At 39.7% G+C, this 22,608-nt stretch overlaps 1 protein-coding gene across 1 annotated transcript; it reads right to left on the reverse strand.

The window, feature by feature from the left end:
* Window positions 1-1,874: 1,874 nt before the first annotated feature.
* On the reverse strand, window positions 1,875-22,250 carry STEAP4 (STEAP4 metalloreductase). Its single transcript, XM_066562804.1, has 5 exons — window positions 22,143-22,250; window positions 6,747-7,202; window positions 4,865-5,392; window positions 4,140-4,304; window positions 1,875-3,142 (listed from the first exon to the last, which is right to left on the reverse strand). Exons 2-5 carry the CDS (start codon window positions 7,200-7,202, stop codon window positions 2,873-2,875), a joined length of 1,419 nt encoding a protein of 472 aa, XP_066418901.1. The 5' UTR covers window positions 22,143-22,250; the 3' UTR covers window positions 1,875-2,872.
* Window positions 22,251-22,608: the final 358 nt, after the last annotated feature.

A 22,608-nucleotide genomic window follows, 5' to 3' on the forward strand; every position in this document is an offset into this window, starting at 1 on the left:
AATCCCTTACTCAGATGTGAGTGATGAAGATCTGACCTGTTACCTACTGAAGTCAACAAAGCACCTGCTGCCAAGTTCACATGCAAGGACTCTGATCTGCTCCTGAGAGCTTCTCCACACCCCCCTTGCAAGCAAACAGCATTTATTGCCTCCTTGGTTTGTATACAGCCAATATTGGCACTTGATCCTTCAAGTAAACAGTAAATTGCAAATCGTACCCAGCTGCTTTTCATTTCCAGTACATCTTGGTCTGTTTTCCTTTGACAAAACAACGTGATATCCATCCCCAAAGAAGTTCCTTTGTCTTGCCTGCAGAAGGACAGTCCTGTGGGTGTTTGAGACTATGGATTAGCTGTGAGTGAGCGTACAAAGCAGCATTCAGTCCAGCCATGGTAACTTTGTGCTGGTTCCCGGTGAGGGTAAAGGAGACTTGGTTTGGCCTGTTTTGACACAAGGCCCTCAGAAAACACAAAGGAGCCTGTTTGCTCTGAGGAAGAGATGCAGAGCACTTGCACTCTTTGTATTTCATAAAGCATGGCTTTTAAATGGGACTTGCCATGGCTGCTGGAGTTTAAATTCCAACTCAGAGACTCAGCTGTGAGAGAGGAAGGGCAGGTTTTAAGTCTGTACTGGGAGAGAGGCAGAAACTCTGAGAATAAATCCTTTATAAAGTAATATCAAAACTCAGTATGTGTCAGTGCTTTGGAACTGTTGCTACTGGTAATAACATAAATCTGGAGTACCTGTCACTGAGACTAGAATCTACCACCAAAATGGCAAATCTAGAGGATATTCACTCAGAATGCTGCTACTTATTTTCTGCTCTTGTCTGTCCCTTTTGTACTCATGAAAACACAATCTCTCTCTTTGTTGTTCTGCCTTGTTTTCCTCCTCTCTCTCTACTGCTTCCATCTCTCCTCCAGGGAGCTGTAAGGAGGTGTTACAGGCATCCTCACAACAGTGTTGTCACTTGGGCCTGTTGAGCCTATACCTGATCTCTTCTGCAAGAAATGATTCTGTGGAAAATCATTGAAGGAAGCTTGAAGTGTAGTACTACTTCATCATGGCACAGGTCAAGAAAAACTTCTGTAAAGACTTGCATCAACATGTGCGTATCAGTTTAGGACAAGTATAACATATGCACCAGTGCTGGTTAGTAAGAGTACTTGGTGCCAGAATTCTTTCTAAGAAATCTGGCTCCATCAATTGCTGATAGCCCAGATTACTTTACCATTCTTTTGGGCATAAAGAAAAGATTCTGGGACAGAAGATGACATGAAGAGGGGGCGTATTGCCCAGAATTAAAAAGGACTCCATTGTTGAGAAATGTTTTCAGAAATATTGTTCAGATGGTTGTTTATTTTTTTTGGGGGGGGGGGGTTAAAAATATTTTATTTTTAAAGCTGCTTGATAGTGCTAGTTTAAAAGCACATCTTGCTGTGCTAGGTGGCATGCTTATACTTTCATGTGAGTGTTCTTTGTATGGACAGGGAGAACAGCAGAGAGGTAAAAAAATAGTAAGCAATTTTCTTCCTATAAAACCAGCACATTTTTTTTCTTTTCTTTATTCTCCAGTCCAAAGGAGACTGTTGGATCTTCTGTTTGCAGTTTAACAGGAAGTCACCATCCCAGCTGGAACCTGTTTTTCCCCAACACCCTCAGCCTACTTGGATGACTAAGCAAAGATCTGCTTATGTGAGCATCCAAAAAGCAAACAAAGATGGGGAAGACAAGTCCAGGCAGCTGGCTGAAGACTTTTTATTATTTGTTCCCATTTTATTATTTGTTCCAAGGCTTCCCAACACCTTTGTGCAACTGACCATACCAGCAGTTGCATCTTAGCGGAGCAGGTTCCCAAAATGATAACAGAGCTCAATGGTGTAAAAAAAAATCTTTATTGTCTTTAAAACATGTGTATTTTCATAGAACTTCTGTAATATCACATCCAATGATTTATTTTTTGAAAAATCAACAGTATTATCTTAATGAGATATGACTTTGACATATAACCCCTCAAATAAAAGGATTTTCCTTCAGTTTCTTTTCTTGCAACTCACTGCTTACACAAAAAATCACAGATCATTTTTTGCCTATACTTGAAAAGCTGAGGCTTGTAAGCACTTCTCACATCTCTGCCATTTTGATCTCTACTCCTTCCCCTTGCCCCTGAATTTCTGGTAAAGCAGCACAAGCAAAGATTCAGCAGTCCTTGACTCACATACTTTGAACATCAAGGTTCCTGTACACAAACCAAACAAATCTTACTCAACCATCTCTAAGGCATTGATATAGCTTTCTCCTTGGATCAGATATTAATGGAGGATAAACAATGCTAGGAGGCAAAGCTTTGTTCCTTAGCTAGCATCCCTCATGCCCCTGTTCTGTTGGTGCTGGTGGCTCCTGGGCTTAGAAACAGGGAAATGTGTGGAAACTCATGCAGGTGTGCATATGGATCTCTGTGGATGTGTGTAGGTGCACGTAGAGCTGAGTCCTGGTGGGCAGGATAAGAAAGAGGAGCAAACGCTGTCTAACACCAAAGGTTTCTGTGGTTCTGCTCAGCTCTGGAGGAGTTCAGGACAACACAAGAGGGACAGGGAACAACACCTACTTCTCACATACCCTTCTTAGGATGGAGGGTGAATAGGCAAGGGGAAATAAACAAAGTGAAAGAGAGGGTCTGCACCTGTGTGAAAGCATGCCTGAGGTGCAGAAACTCAGTGGCCTCATTTGTAAAGCTTGTCTTTAGGGTGGCTTTGTTTCATAGAGCCTGGCCAAGTTTTCACTTTTTCTCTCCCTTTACAGATAGAGTAGCCTTAAGACTTCATCTGGATATGCCCTCATAATATTTTTTTAATAATACATTGTAGTCTAATTATACAGCAGACTTGTTGATAATGTGATTTGACTGTTTTGAGTATTTGGGATTTCTCTCCCAGCCCTGCCGAATTTGTGTGAGAGGTTTGTCTATACAAGGAAATATCAGCACAAATTTGACAACCAGTACAGCACATGGAACAATGAGGGAGAGGATATAGATGTTTGGAAGATACCACTTGTATGCTGATGGGCTCAGGAACCATTTTCCACCATAAACCAGCGTGTGTGCTGTGCACAAAATCAGTGCCAGATATCCCAGTTTGGACTAAAGGAGAAGGAAGGAAAAAAAGAAGGAAAGAAATGGAGGTTAAAACAGTAAATTAAACCAGAACAAATGCAAATTTAAGGACACAGTAAGATTTGTGGCATATGCCAACTTGGGGACTGGTGAAATGAAACTGTTTTATATAACATAAAGGCTCTTATTATTTTTAAAAAAATAAATTAAAATGGAGATTAAATAGTTTGGTTTTTTCTCTATCAGTAACCCTTATAATTTTTCCTAACTCACACATTCTGCCTAGTGGCTGTCAAATATGTGAAAAAGCAGAGAAAACACTGACTTTCAGTGGAGAGATTAAATATTTTTTGTGCTGTAGTGCTAATCCATCCAGAAGTATCATACTGTGCAAGTTTTTTGCCTTGATAAAACATTCATTGATAGTAATTTCCCCTTCTCTTGCCTCGCCTCCCCTCCCCTCCAGCCCAGCTCCTGCAGAGGCACGGCAGCTTGCACCAAACTTCCTCCAAATGGAGAGCTGAGATTATAGTGTTACCAAGGGCAGCCTATTTACAGTCACAGCAGTTTTTACAGCCTGCAGAAATTGCAGATTCTCTTTAGATGCTTAGCATTGAGAAGATTTGAGTTATAAAGTAATTTTCAGATCCATTTTAAGTGAATTATCTTGTGAACCAAAAAAATTAACTCAATAAAATGGCTAAATTATTTTGTAACTTAGTACAATTGTGGAATTTGATGTAAAAGTCAGCTTTCTGTTTTTCATTTATGAACTCATATCTTCCTAGCTTTCTCTTGTTAATGCAGTAATCCCAGTTGTACCATAAGCGGCCATCAGAGCAGTTGTGAGTTTTTACAGCTGTATGGCCATGTAGATGTTTTTTCACTGTGTGATGGTGGATAATGCACATTTGGAGATAATAATGGAGGAAAGCCATAAGTCTCTAGTAAACCTGCCCATGGCCACTGTTGATAAGGAAAGGAGGTGTTTTAAAAGAAGGTTTTTTAGAGATGGTCTTCTTACCTGAACAAATCGAAATTCTCGCCAGTTGACATTGTTGCTGACTGAAGGCAAGGAAGTTATTCCCAGAAGAACAAATAAAAAAAATCCTAAAATTCCCAAAGCCAAATAAGAGTCACTGAGCCAGGCATTAGTGTGGTCGAGTGGTTCTGTTTTATTGTTCAGTACCTGAAGAAAAGAAGACCAGATGTATTTTAGTGATAGCAGTTTTAGAACCAATAAGGAGAAAAAGTTTCCTTACAGGTAAGTAGGAGATAAATGTTATACATTAACTCTCTGATTATCAGAGATTTACTTTGAATGCCTGTTCAAAAAGTAGAAGAATTATATTACATATAGGTTCCACGTAACTGTATTTGAGGTGCATATTTTACTATTCTGTAGACCTGTTGAAGGGAGATATGTGATCCTTTGTTAAGTAAGATAAGAAAGTCATAATATAATATATTCTTGAAGGTATATGAAGAAGTAATGTTTACATTTTCCCTGATGATTTTATTAATATGTCAACTATCTAGGAGGAAGCCTGAGGCCAGAAATCCCCTCAGCTCAACATAATATCAACAAAATACAGATATATCAATGTCTGAAAGAAACAAAATCTAGGAATATTACTCTATTTTAAAGAACATTGGACTGTCCACATGGACTTCTGAAGCTCCAGGTAGATGGTAGTATTTTAACAGGGCCAGAATAAGGGAAGGCTTAGAGCAGGGAACAAAACTTACCTGGGAGATGATTCCTTTGCCAGTTCTCCAGCTTGCAAAGGAGCGCATTGGAGTAACAAGGGTGAACACAACATGCAGGGAAGCAAATGCCAAGGCTATTAGTCCAAGCTGTTTCCTACACAGCATCCATTTGTCCAGCCAGTCTGGGAAACGGCGGTACTTGGTACCTCTGTATAACTGAATAATTGCAGCAAATATACCAGGCAGATACACCAAGGCAAGAAGGATGAGTGCCATTACAGGGCAGACCCGATTTGGAATGGTAATTGCAATAAAAAATGAAAAGTTATTGTTTTCATAAATGTAAGTGTAAATTATATCAAGAGCCACACAGTAGAAGAAGAAGAATGCAGTTAGGCCAAGGGACAAAAAGATGGGAAACTTCCACATTGGAAAGAGTTGCAGAGGGTAATTTTCTACTTCTTGAGCAGCCAAGAGGGATCCCTTATCTACTGGAGTGAGACCCAGTGCACGAACAATATTCATGACCATTTGTTTAGCTTCCACATCATCTCCACAGACAAACACCTGCAGACAAAAACAAACAGAAGTTTATTTTTTTACAGATTTTTGTGACTTTCTCTACTGCCATCCTGCCTGGGTACAGAGAGTAAGCACAAGCTTCCTTGGCTGCTTCTTTGCTTACTTGGCTTACTGCTGACCTTAATTAACATAGGCAAAAAAGTACCCTATAGGTACTTCTGTCAAACAAGTAAAAGAACATTGAATATGATTCTTTACTTTAGGGAGGAAGATTGTTTCAAGTGGTAGAATTTTATATCTGGAAAGAACGATGTATACCAGCCTTAGTATATGTCTTTGAGTAGAAGACTTGACATTCTTTTCTGAAGATCTGCAAGTAGTTTGTAAGCACACGATTTTGTAGGGCTAAATTGAAGCAAAATTTTCAATAGCTGTAAGTAAGAGCAAAATTATCAGTTGCTGCTATAGTGGTCCATAAATACTCCAGGGAGTGAGGACAGAGGTCTTTAAAACTTGATTTGCCTGTCACAAAAGTAAATACTAGTTCTTTCCAGGTCTAGCAAAATAGTGAAGAAATCATCTTTTCTGTGAGTGTGTAAGACAATATAGTGCTTTTGGAACTGGGAGAAAGGGGGCAATTTCTGCTTTTGTTGAGATGGTGAGGGTTTATAGAACCTAGGCTTGGAAGCCCTTGGGTCTCTAGCCAAAACCATTTATCTGGCAGTGGAGAGCAAAGTTAGTAGTGCTTTGAGTAGCTGGATGATTTCATGTGTTGTACAAGAGCACTGTCTTTTGAAGTGACTGAAAACAGGGCTATAATAAATGATTTATCTACTTCCTATCACCAGCTCTGTGCCTGCTGGCCTGTGGTTGAGGAGGTGGTTGAAACAGTTTGCATGCACTGATGTTGTGTTAAACTTAGGTGGCCATGATTTAAAAAGCTTTAGTGATTTATTCACCTTTCAGCATACTTCTTTTTCCAATATTCATTGCACTATCACATCCCTTGCCTCCCTTGTTTTGCTTTCTTCATTTTATTATTGCTGTGAAAATTCCTCCTATCTCATTTCTGTTTAACTTTAGAACTCTGATGACCAATTGATGTAACACTCCTGATTTCTTGTCTCCCTTGTAGCTCTGCTATCTTTCTTCTTTTACTTCTCTAGTGTCTCTAAACACCTTTCTGAGTTCAGAGGCGAGGTATTTATATTCACTGTCATACCATACGAAAAATCCAAAGTAAATTTTAGCTCACATTTTGTTTGAAATGAGAGATTATCCTGAAAACACCATCTCAACTCTGCCTAGTTCTGCTGTCTTGGGTGTGTTTTTGCAGCTGAGAAGAAGGCATATAATGTGTAACTCTGTGGCAGAGGAAGCCCCCGTTGCTCAGCCTTACCTGCCGGCTTGCATCCAGCGTGCCCGACTGCAGGGCCCAGGCTGACACGGTGTTAAAGGCCTTCACAACCTTACTGCCGGGCAGCAGCTGCGCCAGGTGCTCCGCGTTCGATTCTGGATACTGCTTTAATTTCAAGTTGTTGCTTATGTCCACCAAGACTTTTCCATGGAGAACCTCTGCTAGTGGTGTAAGAAAGTTGTAGTGCTGCCTCTGGATTGCTATAATGATGATGGCAGCTTTCTGTGCCGCCTCTGCGTGCCCCAACACCTCTGCATCCTTGGGAATCAGGTTGGATATCTGGGTGCTTCGGCTTCCGTACACCACTGAGTAGCCAGACTGAATCATCTTATGCCCCAGAGCTCGTCCAAAATCTCCAGTTCCAAATATGCACACAGTCTCTCTTTTGTTAGAAGTGTTAGGAGTCAAAGCCATCGTGTTGGAAGACTTTTTATTCATCTGTTAACAAAACCAAGGAACAAACTAAGCAAAACATCAATCTCTTGGAAATAAAAGGTTTGTATTCACTCTGGGTGTACAAAATAGACACCTTAGCCTCTTCTTGTCCTTTAATATGATTCTTGCACACTCTTCTGAATACACACTCAGAAGATTTATATACACTTTTTAAAACAATGTTCTGAATATTCAGTCCTCCATGTCTTATAGCACTCTCTTTTCCATTTTATGGATTTTAACATCCAGCTGAACTGTTTCAGTTTTCCTCTCTCAAAGAGAAAATAGGAGGCACAGAAGCACAGAGAGCAAGGGTAGCATACTTTTCAGAGTAATTGCTGCTTACTTATGCTATATATATAGCATATATATATATGCTATATAGAAAAGCATTGAGGAGGAGTCTGTTTCTTATCAGATTAGAACCTGGAAGGTCTTTTTTAAAATACTTTATGAAGAGTTATTATAAAAGGTAGCTATAAACCTATCTGATTCTCAGTATTTCCTTAATGCAAATAGTCAGTGCCAGTTTGTTTTATTATTGTTCTTCAATTTCCTGAAGAATGTTCCATGATGCATTTGGACAGTGGACTTGAATATTTCATGCTGAAAATAGATTTTTGATATTTATATATTACTCATAGTAAAATTCTCTTTGAGGTTTTATCTCTCTACCTTTATCACTGTACCTGGCAACTTCAAAGTCTTTAATGTATTATCCATGCAATGGCAGCGTGTTCGCTCTGTACTTGCACAGTGAGACCCATGATACAAATACAGAATCAAAAAGGTCTGTTCCATAGGTCTTGCAGCAGGTCCACATGCTGCTCTCCCTTAACAAAAGGTGGACTCAGAGCAGAACACCTAAGACATCCAACAGGAGACCCTGGTCTCAGGGTCTGTCCATCAGACAGACCTGTCTGACCGTCTCTTGGACTGTGCATCAGTTTGGTACTTAGAGCAGCAATTTAATTTGCAGGAGGCCCAATTCAGTTCTTAAACTGCCTCATAGCTAACTGTCCTAATTAGAGCTGTGGGACCAACAGGTTTTACAGTTTGCAGGTGAAATTGTAAAGAAAAATTGTAAACACATGCATGAAGTGTTTAGCTAGAACCAAAACAACTTCTTTGCTCCTGTTGTTTATGACCCTTTGCTTACATTCTTCTGTGAAGCACCATTCAGAATGCTGCAATTTATACATACTGCCTTTTAAAACACCGAGATGATGTTCTTCACTTTCTTTTGTATTTTCCTCTAGCCAGAACAGTTTTTTCTTTTTAAAAATCTGACATGATTTTAAATTATTTGACCCAAAACTTGCATTTGTTTGGTGAATGAACAAAATCAGGCCTCAGCTTCTCCCTACCTGCCATGACTTAGGGATAAGAGCTATGACCTATGCTGTAGGGCACAAGCTTTGCTTGCAAGAGAAACACATAAATTCTTATTCTGAGAATCAAATGTGAAGATTTTTTTCTTGGACTACTTCTGTATGTAGCTATGTAGCCCTCGGCTGGCCTGCCCTGCTGCACTCTTGCACTGAGCTGTGGGAGCCCTGGTTTAGAGAGGTGCCAAGGCAGATGCTTCTGGTCATTGGGAAAGGAGAGGATTCAGGCAGAGGAGGGCTGAGCACCTGTGTGCTGCAGGATCTGTGTGGCTCAGACAGGTCCCATGGGAGGCTTTGCAGTGCAGCAGGGAGTTAACCCTGGCTCTCTGCAGCTGGACTCTATGTACTTTGACAAGTAGTACACTGAGCATGAAAATAGATCCTCAAAGGGAACATCTGAATGTGCCTTGCATATTTGTGTGCTCTGACACATGCATAAAGTCGCAAGGTCCTTTGACATATTTGAAAATCATTCTCTGAAGGCTTTATTAATGTCCCACGAGGCTCTAATGTGACTAAAGCTATGAAATTCCTTTCTGGGCATAGTCTGTATTTCAAAAAGAACAGAAGGGTTGCTTATGTAATATTAATAATGGTCCAACTCAGTACCTAGTAAGACTCAACTCTCTTTCCTTAATTTTAGTTTTTACAAAGTAGGCTCCTATCTAAAATAAAAAGTAAAACTTATTTGTAACATGCAGTTATCCAGTTGAAAGCATCTGTATTTGTCCTCAAGAAATCCTCAAGTTTTTGCTGAGTGAACTGTGCAATTCACTCTCCTCTCTGAACTAAGGATGGAAAAAACCAAAACTCAGATGGATGACATCAGGTATTATATTTGGTAGATCAGTGGAGTTATGTTTTTTTTGGGTTTATAAACATATTTAACATAGAAATGGATCCACCAGTGAGAAATAAGTCTATAAAATACTTCCATTGTTCACTTATACCGAACACCTCATTTGCTAGTGAACACTGAACTTGTTTTGCCAGAGAAGAAAAAAATAGGGAGATGAAAAGAAAAAAATAATGGAAGAAATGGGTTTTTTTCCCCCAAAATATGGTTTCCTGAAGTGCTATCTAAGATGTAAAGGGAGTGTAAAAGGCATAGAAAGCTGAAGAGAGCTAAGGTTTTCTTTAGTTCTTGTGGTCTAATATAGCTTAATACCATTTTTAACAAGAGAGACAATTTGCTTGAATAAATTGAGCAGAATTCACCTTTTCTTTGTAAGAGATAATAAGGGTGCCCATAGCTGTTATGAAAGCACAAATTATATATTAGAAATAAACTAGTCACCAATGAAATTTTTAACAAATGGATTATATTGTAAAACTGATAGTGCATGTGTTATTTCTGAAAATCACATGTAAGACAAAGCAAGTTTACTTTTAAATTCCAGGTCTTCTGCATGCCTTCTAAAAAATATAGTAATTAAGTTAATGTTCTCCATTGAACCCTGCTTTTTCTTGTTTTTGACATGTCTTTGTGTCAGCTGGCTCTAACTGAACCAAAAGAAGGGTTCAGTGGGTTGGCAGTGAATGTCTGGAGGCTAATTCAGGCAGTAGGATACGAGCATATAGGGAGTGTACAGGCACATCCTAGCACTGCTGCCTGTGTTTGAAGAGCATGCAGCATCTCACAGTGTGGTTTTAAAGTCAAAAGAAGGAAACTGGACTCCCAGATTCATGGCAGCAGTAGCTGGAATCGAAGAAGACAGTAATTTTCTAGAGAATGAGGTGTTTTATTGTGGTGTATCAGTGTGACAGATGGGAAGCAGAAATATATCACAAGGGACACAAGGTTTTTTGGTACCTGGGAGCTGAGCTCAGCCCAAAGGCTGATGCTGGGCTGTCAGTCAGCAGCTGGTGGCAGTGGAGCTCTGCTCCATGCCCATGGGTTGTGCTGGGTTCTTTCAAAGCACCAGAAGAAAGCAGAAATACCAGCAAAGGAACATGCAGTAATCATTATCTGTTCTTTTATATATGTAGCTGTAAATTATCTGAGAAAAAGCCATAGAGATTTGTATGCATACATAATATTTTTCCTTATATCCATCCCCATAACATTAGAGCACTAGTAATGCCTTTTGTTATTCGAAAGATAATCTGTGTAAACTTCTGCAATGATAGCTGTGTCCCTTCTCCTCTGCATTGTTGTTGTATTCTTCTACACTGAGTTATCCTATTTTAAGGAAAATGGTGGTAATCTCTGAGTTTTCTTGGTCAGTAAAAATGAAAGGAGATGCTGAAAAAAAAAGGAAGTCACCTGCAACACTGTCATTTTCCCCCACTGTATAAACACGAAGGGGAAGTGAACAAAGGGGAAGGTACAATGTTTAGTTAAGCAGTTATGTGCAAATTCTTGACTATGTAGGAAATTGAATTAAGACAGGCAGATAGCTTTGCACATGGGAAAAAGGAGGAATATCCTAGCAGAAGGAATACCACAGATGAAGTACAATGCCAAAAGTGGAAAAGTGGAGATGGGATGGATAATGGAAATATCAGAAAGATGTAACATGAAATGCAGATGGAAGACCAGTGGAATGATTCAAAAGTTAGAAAGACAAGATGAAAGGAGCAGGAAATAGTTATTTTACGTTTTACATTTTAAAAAGGAACAAAAAAATTGCTCTGGTTGTGATCTTAAGAGGTCCTTTTAACAGTAGAATGAACTGTGTTTAACCAAGTCTGACAGATGCTTGTCTCACCTGTTTGTGTGAGACCTTCCTGTGTTGTGGATGCTGAAGCTCCTTGCTCACTGCTTTCTCGGCCATTTTATTAGGCAAATTTTTGTATGAGCAATCTGTATTGCCCCCCCATAGTAGACACAGCTGTCAAAGGTGTCAGTTTATCCCCCTTCTCTTTGCAGCAGCCTTTGTTGGACATGAAAGCTGTTGCTATTTCACCCTTTTCTTCTAGAAATAAAACAGTCTCACATCTTTCCTGTAACTTGTATTTCTGAGAGTGGTGATCTTTCTCATGGCTTTCTTCTGATGTTTCTAGGCTAAACTGCTCCAACTGTTAATTAGAAGTGTGGTGCTGACTGCAGTACTCTCACAGAGCTCTTACCAGACAGAAAAGGATTGCTTTAGTTGCCTCACAGTCCATATGTAATCCTGCTGTCGCATTTGTCTCATTCACAGCACAGCTGATTCAACAGTCAGTCAGCTTGTGAAGGTGATGAGTGCTTTAGCAAGGGGCATGTGGCAACAGGGACCAAGATGTGGAGTGCAACACCTGGTGCTGAGCTCATGATTTGCACACCATCCACAAGTCAGATTTCCACCTTGGACTAACTTTAGCCCTGCAGCCTGCATGCCCACTAGCAGCTGAATGCATTCGGGTCCACCAAGATAACCCTGTAGTGTAAAGCAAAGCTTGGAAGTGATGATCTGCTTCTACATCTGGGCAGAACTGAAATACCAATGCAAATGCATCCTCTTACACCCAGTCCTTTAATTGTACCTCTCCCATACCACTTACGTCATCCTTGATTTCTGTACTGTTTACAGAGTTGTATCGTGCACTTGTTCCCGTTGAATAGTACCATATTTTTTCAAACTGTAGCTTCAATTTGTCAAGATTATTCTGATTTCCAGGCTGTCCTCTAACTTGCTTGCAGCCCTTTTCAACTTTGTCAGATTGTCAGCTTTAATAAGTAGAATGTCTATTCTGTCATCAATGCCATTTAATGAAAGAATAGGAGTTTTGCCAGGAGAAACCCCCTGTATATCTGCAGTAAATGCAGTCTTCTATTTTGACAATGGTTAATGGAAAGACTGAAAAATGTTTCTTTTGCTAGCTCCACAGAACCCTACCTTATTTAGTTTAATCTAAACTGCATTTTTTTTGTTTGCTTTTGACATTTTTTCTAACATTTACCATACTAAAAAATTTGCTCGTGTCAAGTTGTATCACTTCTGTGATTCACAAGGCCTGTTATCCTTTTATAAGAAATAATAGGGTTGGTTTGGAATGTCTTATTCTTGATTAATCCATGTGCCTATCATCTGTTTCTTTCTTATTTTCTATTTGCTTCCTCTATTTGCTTGAGAATTTATTTTAAATGGATTATTTAAAAGGACCATAATTCTGCACCTCTTTCATCTTACATTTAAAAATAGCAGTTATTACCTTTCCAGTCTTCCAAAACTTTACCTCCTCCACACAATTCTTAAAGACAGTATTTACAACTGTGGAAATGCTTCAGTTATCACCTAAATGGTGTGAGATGAATTCCATCAGCCTTGCTGATCTCAGGTCATTTAACTCACATAAGCATGGCCTAATCTCCTTCTTCTGTCATTTAGCAAGTATTTCCAGCTCTTCACTACTGATGTAAGCCCTTCTGTTGGGGTTGACCCTTCCATTGAACAAAAGCAAAATAGCCATTACAGAGTTGGCTTTCTTGGAGTCACTGGTCAATAGCTTCCCTCAGTTGAATGATGGATCAATTCTCTCCTTGATTTTTCTTTAACAGTTTATGTTTTTACAAGAAATTTTTTGTTATTCTATATGTACCTTACTAATTATATTTTCTTTTGTTCTGTGGCTTTTCAAATCATATCAACATATTGGCACAATTCTGTGCTTGTCCATAGCTTTTGGTTTATGTGTGTTATTTGAATATGAAGTTTTGAAGAACTGACAGCTCCAGCCACATGGCTCTCTTATGGGAGTCCTTGCTCTGCATTGCAATCTTTATGTCTCTGCTTTTAACAGATTTTCTTTAAGCAGCTGCCAATCTCCTGACCTAACTTTCTTCTCAAATTGTATTTCCCATGTAACACCACCTTCCCACCTTCAGGATCTAGTGTACTCTGCTTGCTGTTCTGCTTGGGGAACAAATCCATTTTTGAGCACTTGATGTTTCTTGGTTGCCTGTGGTGGCTCCAAGCTGTGACAGAACCTCTGTATTTTTTCCTCTTTGTCCACAATCTTTTACTGGGATTATATTCTTTTATCTCTTGATTCAGGGCAAAATTTTAGAAGACAAAGCAGATATAAGGACTATGAGAAGAGAAAAGGCCAAAGAAATTTGACCTGTTGCCATGTAAAAGAAAGGTTTATAAGTAGGTTATGGTAGGTCATGGTGTTGTCTACTGCAGGAACTAGTGCCAGGATTTCCAACACTGGTCCATTTATGTTTCTCCTTTATTTTTTTCTTATTTTTAAGCTCACTGTAAGAATCTTAATCCCAAAGGTGGACATAAGGATTATACATACAGCAAATATTATGGGATTTTAACTGTAAAAATGATGGGTCAAAGGCCTTCTTTTTATGTATACTAATTATTTTTACTGCTATTTCCATGTAAATAACAGCAAGGATTCTGTTACTCTGTGCAAATAATAGAGAGTGTTAGGGATGGGAATAGCCTTTCAGGAGCAGTTTACCATTGCTCTAGTATTCTGGAGGCAAATAAAAGTTCTGATTTAATACATCTTGCTCATTATATAGCATGCTGAGTGTGCATTCATATGTGTAAATTCATATATGGTTATACAGAAGTCATGACAACAGTATTGAGGGCATATTCCAGTGGTTCTTAGTAGTAGAATTTAGATATGAAATCTAACTTCAGGAAAACCAGGAAAACCTCGTTTTTCCATATTTCAAAAGGGTTATTTTTCTGTAATGATGGAGAGATGCTTGAATTGACAGATAGGAGCTTATTAAATTGAGTCCATTGCACAGATGAGCTCTAATAGCACCTTGCTCCATGGAGAAGTTAATTCTTTGCTTGGGTTCACTAACCTGTGATGTTTAACTCTGCTTGTACATGAGTGAACCCAGGGCATCTGGACAAGTGGTTTGAGTTCAGACTGTGCCCTCATTTTAAGCTACCAATATGATTTCTTACATCATGCCATAACCACACTGCTCTTTTAACATGGAGGGTTTAGCTGTTTCTGGTTTGTTTTTTGTTGGTTTTTTTGTTTGTTTGTTTGTTTTGGTTTGGTTTTTTGCTTCTGTATCTCTTGTTTTCATTACAGCAAAGATCAGCTGAGCTTTCTCACACAGCATCCACATAGATAAGTCCTCAAGCCTCTGCTAGAGGCTTTTTTCAGTCAAAGTTCTGTACATCTCTAGTCAGGAAACACCTGGAAGCATGCAGTTCTTTAGATGGATTCAGGAACTTGCTTACATGGTTTGAACCACTCAGGCAGGGCTGAGCACATGACAGCTCATTTAAATAACAGAGGTTCAGAACATTCTCTTCCAAAACATTTTGAGAAGAGGTTTCCATCACCACTACAGAGAGTAAGCCCTGAACTCTGTTGGACCTGATACGATTATTCATTTCAATTTTGCTGGGCTACTTTGAGCTAATCTTGACTTGGCATTTAATGTTGAAATGGTGAAAATAAGCCCTTGTCTCATGCCCTGCAGACTTTCCTCATGTCTCTTTGAAAAGACCAAGCAGGTTCAGTCAGGTTTGCTCCCCCAGTGCCTCTGTGTACCCCTAATCCCTCCCTCCCTCCCTAAACATACATCCTAATTGTGGTTGAGCACTCCTGGTAGCCAGGGTGCTTTGACACCATCCCAGTGGCTTGTACTTATGCTGGGGGCAATAAAGAGCACTGCCTATGACCAAAGGTGCCAGAGGCAGTGGGCATGGCCAGGATTATTTTTTTTATTTTTTTAATATTAGGCCTTTGTTTCTTATTGTTTCCTTTAAATTCTATGTACCCATGGGTGAGCATGATGAACTTGAAACAAATAAGTAAATGGGTACATATGTTTATTTGGCTTTATACTTTTTTCTCTGATAATTCTTAGTTTCCCATACTGTCAAGTTCTCCAAAGTTAAACTTTCTTTCTCAAATAGAGGTAATTCTCATTATTGCCTTAAATGTTTATTGCAAGTACTGGCAAGCAGAAGTCATCCCTAGCTGCAGGGTTTTTCCTAAATAAGACTCCTGCTTTGTCTCTTAATTTATGATCAAAAGGTACATATTAGATAAAAAAGCCCTAATACAGTAAAATTATATATAGTATCCCATTAAATATAGTACAAAAAGAGGAAAATGATTACTTCTTGTATAAGTAGTACTGCATCTTTGGAATACTTTATGAAATATTTCACACATGCTTAATATACAGTAATTCTGTTGTAATGTGGAAAACAGGTGAAATGAGATTTAGAAATTGTTCTCAGAAAGACAGGTACACTACTCTGAGTCGGTCCCATTTACTTAAAATTTAATTTTACTATTTCCAGAGAGAGAGAAGGAAGACATTCTATAACAAAAAATGTTTCTTAGAAGATGACATCTCTGGAACCAAATCTGCCCTAAAATACAAATTGCATTTTCTGCTTCTTGATACACCTAAAACTAAAAGGCATGTGGCTCAACTACTGTCCCATGATTAATCCAGTATTTAAACACATCAAGAAAACAGCAGAATAGCTCCAGCAAACCTATTACAACAAATTATGCATGAATTTTCTTTCAAGCAAATGAATATCTGCTGTTCTTCTCAGCAGAAAATCCTGGACTCCAAGTTTTGACAAAGCTGATAAAAAATAATTTTTTGAGACAATAAATCCTCCTATGGAGGACACTGCATTTCCCACATCTTCACTTTTTATCAGGAGGACACTAAAACTGTCTGGAGGCTCTTCAAACAGATGAAATATAGTCCTAAATAGATGTGCTTAATGTTGTCTAAATCATAGCAAATACTGAGAGGGCTGGAAATCTCACCACCTCCAGCTGCTCCCATAAATATGTAATACACAGCTATAACTTGAGTCATTTCCTCAGTCTCTTCAGGGCTGTTGTTTTATTTTGAGCTTTGTAGGTATTAAGCTTTAATTCAGCCTATTCAACTGCAAGAAGAATGAAAATATTTCTTAAAACACGTGCAGGTGAGCAAGTGTGAGGGAGAGAGAGATCCCTGCCTGCAGTGCAGGGGCGCTGGGTTTATCCCAGCTGTCCCAGGAGATGTTCTGAGGCCATGAAAGCCATGTTGAGGATCCACCAGGCATGGGGAGGCACCTCTTGGATTCCTGCCGAGGCGTTCCCTCGCTGTGAAGCGATTTTCTTGAGCATCTTTTATCTGCCATTTAGAGACAGTAACAAGTAGCTGTGTCTCACAGAGAAATAACACTAGAAATAATAAAGCCTGGCTTCCTAGGGGTTTGTGTTTCTTGGCTGATTACAGGCACTGATTGAAACTGTTTCTAATCACAGGAGATGACTCCTGTAACATTTCTTCTAGTGGATTTTAGGTATTTCAAATGTATATAGCCACATAATAATCTTTTATTTTTCAAGACTCTTCTGTGGGGTCTTCAGCTGCCCCTCTTTCTTGCAACATGAGAAGAAGCAAGCACTCTGCCCTCCTGGAATATTTGTTTGAAATCATCAGTAAAAAGATGATTGAGGAACACACATAAATGTGAGACACTCACATACCTCTGCACGACTAAGAGGATTTCTCATTCTTACAGAAGTCAAGCTAAAGTAATGGACACCCCAAAAATTTGTGAAGTACACACACCCAAATGCATGTCTGTACCACCAAAAGAGAAAGGAGTGAAGCATTTTTTACCCAACATCATTGTGGTCTCTTGACAGTACTGGAAAACAAGGAGGGGATGTTATTTGGGGAGCTCTTACTGACAGCCATCAGTGCCTTGCAGTGAGACTGGAATTAGCTGAAATTAAACCAGCAACCTACCAAAACCAGACCTTCTGAACACTAAAAGTGTTTTCATGCCACATATTTATTGTGAGCTCTAGGAGAGCATGAAAAGCCTGACTCTCTTCCCATATACACTAATGAATTCTTGATTTGCAGTTCTCTTACTTTTGGAACAGGTTGCACAAGTGGGAGAATGAATCTCAGTTGTTTTGTTCCACCTTCCATGAAAGAAAGGGCAAGGTGGCTGCAATGGTGCAGCAGCAATGTTCCTGACTGTCTTACACTCTTAGAAATCTGAGAAGTGAGAATATGATGAAAGATTTAAGGAAACAAAGCATGAGTATGAAACTTTCTTGCCAAAACAAATAAATGTGGATTTGCAACATTTTGGCAATGGGGCCAAGCAGATTTTACAGAAAGTTCATTAATCCAGGTTTAAAGACATATGATTGGACAGTCCAAGACTGTGGATAACTTCATCAGTTCCCTTACTCACTTGATGTGAAGTGTACTAATTGTATTTACTTGCTCCTTTTTGTTTCCTTTCTTTATTTTATGTGGACTTTAACATTTTCCTCTCTCATTTCACTGAATCTGAGTGGCATCTCCAGAGACATGCCCGTCTCCAGGACAAAATGAACACTGATATTTTCAGAAGACATTTTTCCTCAAAACCCCCCCCCCCAAAACACACCCACCCAAAATATCTCAAAAACAAAAGGAAAAAAAAGAGTGAGATAGATATTATATTATGCTGTTGCATATTTGAACACAGAAAAATTCTTATCAGACAATGTTTTAAATACTTGTCAAGATGGAAGAAGTTCCCCTTCTTACTGAGCCGCTGATTTCAAAACTCTTTAAGCAATAACATTAAGTTACAGGCTTTGAAAATTAATTGCTGAGGAGCCTGAATTTAGAAACATGCTCTTAAAATAGAAAAAAAAACCCCAGCAACAAGATTAGTAAAAAATTGACAGAGGTGTTCAGGGCAGCATCCTATGCTGAGAAAAGGAAAGATCGAGGGTTTATGGGGGTTTTTTTGGTTTTTTTTTTGAACCAAAGCATCCTTTGAGTTCAGCCCAGGTTTGCAGATGGGCGAGCTGCTGCTGGTGATTCCTGCCTGGCAAGCAGGGGTGGGTGTGCACACCAGTGAGTTATTATGTCCTCTCCCAGCCCAGACGTTGGTACAAATGACATCTCTCTGCCTTGGGGCACTGCTCTTGGGGTGCAGCACTGCCACCAAGTTGTTTACAGGCTGCAATGGGGAGCCAGAGTTATCCTGTGCCACTGCATGGGGGACAGGAACCCTTACAAAACATCTCATACAAATCCCTGCTGCCTGTGCCCCCTTACAGAGGGGCTGTGGCCTTCAGAGAGAACTCACCCTGATTTCTGTCTTCTGCTCGCTCCTGGGTCTCAGTCAGGGTCTGAGACCTACCCTCATTTCCTACCTGTGGAATATGTGGGGTCGAGGCAGAAGTCACTCTTGGGTCTGCATGTCAAGACCATGCAATGAGCAAAAAAAGGAGTGAAGGAAAAAGTGGATATTTGGAACAGAGACAAATGAAAAGCTTTTTACTAAACTTAGCTGAAGAGCAAAGAAGAGGGTGCCAGGAGGTAGGAAACAAAGTGTCACGCTGCTTCTGTAATTGCCTAATTGGACAAAATAATTCCCTCCTGCAGGGTGACCCTCTCTTGATATCCAGCAAGGAAATGCCATACAAAATAAGGAACTGAATTTTCTGAATAAACTCACTGTCTTTATTGAATTGCCATTTTATGCTGTTATGATTATTGCATAATTATCCGCTTTTTGTGAGTACTCATGTCTTTTACATATTTCCTGCTCTCACAGTCATCATAGCATGGGACCACCCCAGAGAAATCATTTGTCAAACTATCTTCTTCTTTAATGATGCCAGAAAGTGTTTTGCTCTTTGGCAATCAACTTCTTCGCTTAATTTCTTAGCTCTTAAGGCTTGTTTATCTAGAGGCCTCCAGAAACTTGCTCACATAGTTGGCATCACTAAAGCAGGTAGGCAGCAGTAAAACACTTTGATCCAAGTCCTCAGGTGCTGTAACTTGTCTGAATTGGATGGCTGAGCCTTTTCAACATTGATCAAGCAGTTTGTAGCAGATTATTATAATTGAGCACCTTTGAAGTGCCAAGTTATATGAACTCTGGAACAGTTCATGTTTTGGAACTCAAATCAAATTTATTAATATTCTAATTTTGTAGGGATATAGTGCTGTTTATGGAGGTGGTTTTTCTGTGCATTTTTACTTGTCCTGGCAAGGCTGCTCCACTTGGGAAAAACTCATGTAGGGAAATTATCCTTAGCTAAGAACCTGTCCTCACTCCTGATTTAATCTTAACCTCATGTTTTTCAAAGACAGTCATGAGAACTGCATGTCCCAGTGGAAGGTTGGACCCAGCCTTGCTGCTGAGCCAGGCTGATCTGTGCTGCTGATCCAGCCTCTGCCAGTGCAACAAACAAAGCAGCTCAGCCAAGCATTGGAAGAGCAGTCCCAACCCAGGCAGCCTGAGCCTGTCCCCAGCAAAGTTAGGCCATTTCTCTGGTAACCCCACCAGCACAGACAGCACTCAACAGTTTTGTAAAGTAAAAACAAGAGCTGAAAGTCACCTTGGCAGTGGTGCATCCAGGGCTGCACTCAGTAGTCACTATGAAGTTGGGAGGAAGCTCTATCAGTCCTCTAATGAATGCTTTTGCTGGCAGCTATTCCTTGTCTCCAAGAGGCACCAGTATAACCAGTGCTCCCCTGAGCTGCCACCCAGCACAGTCCCAGAACCCTACTCAGACCTCCTCAGCTGGGAGGACAAAGCTGTTGGGAGCCCAAGGAAGGGCTCACCAGGACATTTTGGAGTGCCCCTACTTCTCACAGCCCTGCCTACAAACATCTAGTATGTGAATCAAGTGAGTATTTTATTGACAATGCTCTCACTAAGGGGAGTACATGTTGGTAAACTTTTAAAAAAGAAGACAGTATCTTGTTCTAAACAGTGATGTCAAAAGAGGAAAAAAATCCCCAGTATTTTGTTTTAGAGCATACAGGGACAAAAAGCTCCCCGCAACTGAAATGCAAGAAGCATTCAAATGTTATGTTTAAATACCTGTCTCTACATTTTCTTCCCAAAACCTGGCTTTTGAACCCCAAAGTCAATATACATGAAAATCTGAATAGAATAGAAATAAAGTCAAAATGACAATGCCTCTAAAAAGTCCCACAGAAAATAAGATATTGAAAATCTTGCAGTTCTACTCTGCTAGTTCAGCAGCCAAGATGAGAAATGAAGAAATGTTGGCTCAAATCTTGAAGTTACCAAATAAAGTGTTTTAAATAAGAAATAGACTAGGGACCAGTGAAAGAGACCTTAAAATATGTAGATTTTAATTACCCTGCCTGAAAGTCTCAGTTTCTGTCTGTATTTTTGAGAGACTGGGTTTATAGGGAGCACCCAGCACTCACGCTGATGAGGTTTTTACTTTGGAGTAGCTCTGGTCTGGTCCTGTGAGCTTAACTGCAATTAGCTGTGAGATAGTTTTGTTTCCCCCATGAGCAGCCAAGATTGCATGGCCTCAGCTGCTCTGCAATGTGAGACACAGAATGATACATGGTAGAGAGCAGCAGATTCATTCCCAAGTGAGCTCCTGCTCTGGAACCAACTGCTAGTGTAGGCTACACGCTTTGTTCATAATTTCTCAACACAAAGTAGAACTTCATCTGATTATCATTTCTGCCTGTAACTAGGAGAAGTAATTAAAAAACATACCATCTGCCTAAAAATGTACAAATATGAAAAGTGCCTAATATATTTTTGTGAGAAAAGTCCAACAGGGAGGAAGAAAACAGCGATGCTTGATTTCTCAATGATTATTGCAATATTTTGATATGTAGTTACAGTGCTACTTCATGCTAGTCTAAATCGTTGCTATTAACAAATCTAGGAGCTTCAGAAAGGCCACATCTAAAAAAGAATTTTCATCTTCCTCTAATTGCATCATTTCATGGAGTCTTAACAGACTTGAAAAAATTGGCCTACAGTCTGAGTGACAGTTTGCATTACAGATTTAGAGAGGATATGAAATTTTCCTATATCAAAGCTGAAGAACAGTTCTGACAGCTGCAAATGTTCTCTGAATTAATAATGTGGAGCTGGTATAAGACAATATTTAAGAAAAATCCATTTCTCTCTACAGCATTGAAGCCCCTTGCTTATAAAATATTAAGCAGCATTAAAATTGGTATGCTGCTTGAGTGGAATGAGAGGACTTGAAATCCACATATGAATCCATAAGTAAAAATAATCATTAGTTCCAAATTTATTAGTGATAACTTATAATTCAGGGTAAAACAACACCCTGCCCTTGCTGCTGAAATTCAAACCAATATTTTGGCTCTGGCATAGGAAAGAAAATCCACTTTCTAGCTTCATTATTTAAACCTCACTGACCAATCCTTATTTGCAGAAGCCTTCTTCACTGTATGCCAATAGCTATAACAAACACCTCTGGAAGATTAAATAAGCCTGTTATCTGCTATGTAAGCTCTCTGAATATTAACTGACAAATCTGAAGTTTTGGTTGGTCCTGACTTTATACATAAAATTACTTTCTTATTTCTCAATGCTTCCTTACATCAGCTCTTAGCTACAAGTAGATTGTATAATGTCAATAAAAACCCAGGAGACATAGCCTGGCTTTGTGGTCTTTTTGTCTAGCAGAGAGAAAGGCTGGGCGAAAATTTCATCAAGAGACTTAAAAATTTAACTTCAAGCCCACCTAAACTTCTCAGGTTGACAGTTTAGCCATTTTGCTCCCCATTCTCACCTGCAGGAATGAGAGAAACCTGTGTTGTCTGTGTAAAACTCACCTATGCACTCAACCTGATGCAGTCCCCCTAAGCAAGCGAGTGCTTTCCCAGCTGGTGAGATGCTGTATGTGGACCAAGGGAAACCTCAGGAGCTGCAGAGAGGTCCTGCTGCCTGGAGCAGACACAGAAACCCTGACAGCCCAGCTGGTATTTATCTAGAGGAAGCCAGGGTGAGTGTACAGAGCAGGAATATGTGAGGGGATGTTGCAAGCCTTTTCTGTCTGTGTGGGATGAAAGAACTTCCCATCAAAGTCTCAGGGAAAGTCCCAGCCCTTGTATTTACAGCTGAGGTGAAGCTGTGCTTGCTTTTATCGTGCTGGCACTGACTTGCCCCTTGGCTATTGGCCAGAGCTAAGGTTTGGCTGCCTTTCCCCACTCTTGTAAGACTAACCAGAATTGTGTAAACCAGCAATGTTGTAGAAGCACAACAACAAATATTTGCCTGGAAGAAAAGCTACTTTTCTGT

The sequence above is a fragment of the Molothrus aeneus genome, chromosome 1, assembly GCF_037042795.1.
Source record: "Molothrus aeneus isolate 106 chromosome 1, BPBGC_Maene_1.0, whole genome shotgun sequence".
NCBI lineage: Eukaryota > Metazoa > Chordata > Aves > Passeriformes > Icteridae > Molothrus > Molothrus aeneus.

Bases quoted from the DNA above. Each gene is read 5' to 3' on its own strand.
- STEAP4 (XM_066562804.1), bottom strand. From the start codon at position 7,202: ATGAATAAAAAGTCTTCCAACACGATGGCTTTGACTCCTAACACTTCT. The intron at 5,393-6,746 runs GTAAGGCTGAGC...TTTTGTCTGCAG, and splicing joins CGCTGGATGCAAGCCGGCAG to GTGTTTGTCTGTGGAGATGA. The intron at 4,305-4,864 runs GTAAGTTTTGTT...TCTTTTCTTCAG, and splicing joins GCAAAGGAATCATCTCCCAG to GTACTGAACAATAAAACAGA.